The sequence below is a fragment of the Hydra vulgaris genome, chromosome 05 (genome assembly GCF_038396675.1).
Source record: "Hydra vulgaris chromosome 05, alternate assembly HydraT2T_AEP".
Taxonomy (NCBI): domain Eukaryota; kingdom Metazoa; phylum Cnidaria; class Hydrozoa; order Anthoathecata; family Hydridae; genus Hydra; species Hydra vulgaris.
In genome coordinates this window covers 34,764,001-34,770,000 of record NC_088924.1, presented here as the reverse complement: position 1 = coordinate 34,770,000, position 6,000 = coordinate 34,764,001, and the positions used below count along the sequence as shown (strand labels likewise).

Here is a 6,000-nt window from a genome sequence, read left to right as displayed (position 1 = left end):
ATTAAAAACGTAACAAAATCTTGAGTTTGAGTTTTTTGTGTTTTATTTTAAATATTTTCTTTTTGGTAAGGAATTGTTTTTCTTGTTTTTTAATTTTTTTTCTAGTTTAAGTTTAGCTTAGCGTTTTTTTTTGCAGCAAATTTCTGAAATGTTTGAATCATCAAAACATCTAAACAGCTGTGGTCAAGTTGTCAACAAAAAAAATCTGCCATTCCTGTCTGAGCCTGCAGGGTAAAAAAAAAATGTGTTTCCTAGACAATAAATAATTTAAAAAAAATGCTTCCACAATTATGAAACAGAAAATATTGATCATACTTTTTGTATTTTAATTTTTGTAATTTAAAGTTTTGCTTAAGCATAAAAGAAATAATAAAAGCATAAAAGGTAAATATAAATGTTTAATGTTCACAATTAATTTAACTACACTTTAAACAGCATCACTGAAACAAATTAATAAAACTCATACACTGTACAAAAAAATCATTTTAATAATCAAATCATTTTGAGTTATGATTTTTCATAACACAATAAGTTTAGAAAAACATCTCATCCATTTTATTATAGGTTTTAAAATCGGGTTTCATATTGTTATGCATGTTAAATGTAGTATGACATAAAAAACACGAAAATAAATTCGTTCCCAGACTTTTGTGAGCTACTATGTCCCAATATATTTGTAATTATATTGAATGTCTACCAATTATATGTACTATTACTATTTATTACTATATTAATATAAAAATTTTTTGATAAATTTTTTTTATCAAATCCAGTCAATATCAAGCTATTACTATATCAGGGTGTTAGCCAGCCTGATGGCGCTGCGTATAATGCGGTTACCCAATTGGTTTAAAATTCCCAAAGGTTTTTAAGATCATAGTAAAAAAAAATTAAATCAGTCTCAGATTTAAATTGTTGCGCTAGACTAGTATAAAACGCAATTAGTACGAACGACAAGGAAACGAATTAAGTTAATCAATTAAGAATTAACATTGATTTTTAAATGTGAAAAAAAAGCGTCGTCATTAACAAGCAAGTTCATTCATTCAAAAGTTGAAAAAAAAATTGTTTTTAATTTTTAATTGACGTCAGTTATTCTCCAGTTAAAATTGTTCAATTCGTTTAATAAATTATTTTATTAATTTATTTTTGTTATTCAAAAACTCTTTATTTACATTCTTGCTTTTTATCTTAAGTTAGGAAAGTTACAAATAAAACTTGCATATTAATAAATATTATAATATAAAATAAGTTAATAACTCTTTTATATTAAAAGATTTATTAATAATTTCGGTAAAATAAGTTAGCTGGTAAATAACAACAACAAAAAATCAAAAATAAACGTATTGTATATGTTATATTTGCGTAAAACATAAAAGAAGATAATAAATTAATATTATAATATTATTAATTAATAACCAATGTTTACAATAATTACAATAGTTAATTTTTTTTTAAATTTACAAATACAAAATTTATGTAGATATTTAATGTATATTTGTAAATTGAAAAAAATCGATCTGCCCCTTAAATGTCTTTGTTACTTACTCGGTGTAGTTTAGGCAATTTTAAAAATATCATACATACCCGTCTGTATGATATTTTGTTGACTACGACATATTTCTGTTAAATGATCAGGTCTGTGAATCATGAAAAGACAAAAAAAATAAAATGATAAATTTTGCGGTATCATAAAATATAAATGTTTGAAGCAAAAAAACCCAGACCGTATATTTTTTTTTTTAAATCTTCTTAAAATCCTAATCGCTTGTCCAAATTCGTATAAGATTTTAAATAAATACAATTTTTAGGTAAAATGAACATCATAGATTAAAAACTTTTAAAGTTTATTGGCGTTCATAGATTAAAAACTTTTAAAGTTTATTTCTTGATTGCAAGTTCTTTTTTGGTCAGATTTCTTGTATTTTTTGTAAAAATTGATAGAAATATTGTATTTTGACAACTATATAAAGTTAATAGGTCAGAAACGATTAGAACTAGGATCTATAGTAAATTAAGGCACTTTTTCAAAAGATTTTAACTAAATTCATGTTAACGCCGATGAGCGAAAGTGATCTAAAGGCTCCAAAATGGTATTCTTTATATTCAAAATTAGGGGTAGTAAAAAGGATTAGAAAATTATATAAAAAAGAGAAAAATTCTTCAAACATAAAAAAAACCTGAAGCGAAAAAAAATATAACATCTAAAGCTTTTGTTTGGACATAACCATGCTAATTTCAAATAAATAAATTCAAATAATTTGTAAATCACCTTAACTACACCAAGTATTTAAATAAAAGTAGCATTATATTTGATGGAAATTAGCGATCCAACCAATTTTTCAATAAAAAGTTATTAAAATTTCGGAAACTTTAATTTAACTTTCATTTAAAAGCTATCGATTTAAATAAGTTTTTTACCTTTTGAATTTATCTTATGATAAAAATTGTAATATAAAATACGATGAACAATAATACGATTACCTATGTAAAAAAGTTAAAATTTTTTAAGTATTTTAAAATTTTTAGTTTTAAAATACTAAGTATTTTAAATCTGAAATAATCAAAATCTTTCCATTTAATTAGGGTTGTCAAACGTCTGGATTTTACGAAAATTACAATTTTACGGATTCTACAAACCTGTAATAATTTTTTTTGTGTGTTTTCCTTCGTAAAAGTTAAACAAAGGAGAGAAGCAATTTAAAAATGAAAACTGACAAAAATTGCTAAAAATGAAACAAGTTGAATAATTATAATTAAACATTTATAAAATATAAAAATATTCCTGAAAAATAAAACAAAAAAATATTCCTATGAATAACCCAGCAAAAAAAGAAAATTTTTATTGAAACTTAACTGTATCTAAAAAATCTACTTTTTTAGATGTCAGAATGTAATGACCTTTTTTTTTTTTAGCCGCACCTAAATTCCCAAATTCGCTAAAACGCTGTATGAATTTTTTTCCTGGCTAACACCCTGTATATTACTGTATTATCTCTATATTACTATAACCTCTAAATTAAATGTTAATAATAAAAATGTTTATATCAAACAATTAGTGATGATGCATAAATAAAATAAACTTACCACATCTAATACCATTGACAGATGCCCAAGAAGAAGCTTTGGTTTGGTTTCTTTAAGTGCGCATCTGTTACATAAAATACTGTTAAAAAATAATCATTAAAATGAAATCTCATGTGTAAATTATATGCATGCTTCTTCCATTTTTTTTTTTACATTGCAAAAATAAACTATTTTTATGTTTTTTTTATTTAGAAATTTTGTTTATAAAACTTTAACTTTGCTTTGATACAAACACGACATCAAAACACATGTTTTGATGTGGTGTTAACGGAAAACGTGGATTACTTTAATTAGCTGATTGTTTTAAAATATCATTGTATTAGTATTATTCTAAAGTTAAATAACTCTGTTTTCAAATTAATTAGTTTTAACAGAAATATCATCAAATCAAGATAAGTAGCAAGAGATATATTTGCATTTTCAGGTTGAAAATTCTGGTGTATCAAACAAACCAATTTCTAAAAATATACAGATTGCTTTGAGATCAGTACAAAGCATTGAAAACTATTTAAGAACACTGGTAAAATCAAAAGAAAATCAGGAAGTGGAGGAAAAAAAGTTTTTGTTTGATGAAATCTTGTTAAAAAAAGTGAAAAATTAGACAGAAATCTGAAGATTTCAGTTCAAACTTTAGCAAATAAATTTAAGATAATGGCTTCCACTATACAAAGAGTGAAGAAAAATTGTGGCCATAAATCTTATAAAAAGAAAAAAAGTTATTTGTCATGAAGAAAGCAATAAAATGTTGGACCAATATAATTCAGCAATTAATCACAACAAACTGAACTCCAAATATAAATGGAGTAGAATGCAAAAACTTGCTACACAATTCTCAGTTTAGCAGTCTTTCGCCATTTTTAAGATAAAATAACAGCCAAAATAACTGATAACTCATAAAAGTTATCTTTTATTATGGTCTAATTTAGCATCATTTCACTACTTTGGGACAACTTTAAACTAGCTAACAGAATATTAAGTAGATTTCATTGAAAAACACTGCAATCCACCAAATTTCCAGAATTGCGTCCTATCAAAAGATATTATGGTTTTGTCAATGGAAAATTAAGGTTCAATGTAAAAGAAGCTAAAAACATCCATGACTTCAAAAACAAATGGATTAGACTTCATTGAAATGGATTAGAGCTACCAAGAAAGTCCAGCCAAAAGACTGCGCAAAAGCTGATGTTGAGTGTAAAACACAAAGTGCATTCATTCTCAAGTACACAACTTCTTCTATTGCTGTCAAAATAAAAACTAAGGCCTATATAACTTTTTAAAACTGAGAATTTCTTCTGGTCCAAAGCAAAGATGAAATATTTTAACTAGTCAGAATTGGATAAATCTAATATAAATTAGATTAATAAAGTTGTGTAAAAACCAGCAATATGTAGATAAAACACAAACTTAGTACCTAAAATGTATAACGCTTCAATTGCCTCAATGGTGTTTGATTATCCCATTCTATTTAACAAACTTAATGTTTCACAACAAAATTTCGTCAACCAGCAGTTAGCTAGGTACAGCAGTCTTGTGTGGAACTTAAGTCTTCAAATTTTGAGGGCTGCATAATACACACACACACACAAACACACACACACATATATATATATATATATATATATATATATATATATATATATATATATATATATATATATACATATACATACATATATACATATATATATATACATATATATATACATGTATATATATATATGTGTATATATATATATATATATATATATATATATATATATATATATATATATATATATATATATATATATATATATATATATATATATATATATATACACACTGCGGCCATTTTCTATAGACGCATGTAGAATTTAGCGAATTTACAGTGATACAGTTGTAATAAAATTGTTCTAACGGTACTTTTGAATAAGTTTATGTAAGAAAACAATGATCCATTATGCATCTGATTATTAATTGTCTTGATTGTATTAAAATAATTAAATTTTTAATATTCACGTGGCAATTTTCTATAGACGCACTAAAGTTTTTACGAGTTTTGATGAGCAATTTTCTGTAGACGCACTAAAGTTTTTACGAGTTTTGTTGCAAATTTCTTATATTCTGTAGTACTTTTTATTTTGTGAGTCGAAATTAAGTTGAACTTAACCAAATGCCGAAAGGAAAGGTCCTTACCGATATTATTAAAAGTTCCAAATCGAGAAATTGCTAGAAGATTGAAGAGATCAGATCACGTTATCCGTAATTTCTTGAAAAATCCAACAGATTATGCAACAATCAAGAGGAAACCAAAGAAATCTAGGGTTTCAGACCGTGAAAAACGCAGAATTGTTCGACTCGCATCAAATTCATCAAAAAGTTTGAAAACAACTAAGTCAGATATGGGTTTAAATGTTTGCAAGGAGACGATTAGAAAAGTTCTTAAAGACATCCCACACATTGTACGATCAAAAATGAATAAAACACCAAATTTGAAGGTCGTTCACAAACAGAAACGGACGGAAGTCGTCCGCGAAAACATGGCACGCGATTGGGAACAAGTAAGAAACTTTAGATTAAATTCTCATGAATACGTAAGATGTCTAAATAGCTGAATATTTTTGTTTTCAATACCAGGTAATTTTTTCGGACGAGAAAAAGTTTAATCTTAATGGGCCTGATGGTTTTAGTGGCTACTGGCGTGATTTGAGGAAAGAACCCCAATATTTTTCGACAAGGAATTTCGGTGGTGGATCTTTGATGGTTTGGCTTGGAATTTGTGCAACAGGAAAGTTAAATTTAGCATTTACATCTTGCAAAATGTAAAGTTCTGAATACATTGATGTGCTAAAATTATGTTTAATTCCATTTAAAAATAAATATCGACGCAAAAAGTTTGTTTTTAAACAAGACAACGCCAGCATTCTAGTAACT

At 25.8% G+C, this 6,000-nt stretch overlaps 1 protein-coding gene across 3 annotated transcripts in view; it reads right to left on the bottom strand.

Moving 5' to 3' along the window:
- Positions 1-6,000, bottom strand: part of LOC100198652 (tRNA (guanine-N(7)-)-methyltransferase non-catalytic subunit wuho) — a 69,630-nt gene that overhangs the window by 36,203 nt on the left and 27,427 nt on the right. For all 3 annotated transcript variants that reach the window (XM_065797999.1, XM_065798001.1, XM_065798000.1), the window contains one exon: positions 3,088-3,151. In XM_065797999.1, coding sequence (XP_065654071.1) covers positions 3,088-3,151 — 64 coding nt within the window. The remainder of the gene's footprint in view (positions 1-3,087; positions 3,152-6,000) is intronic.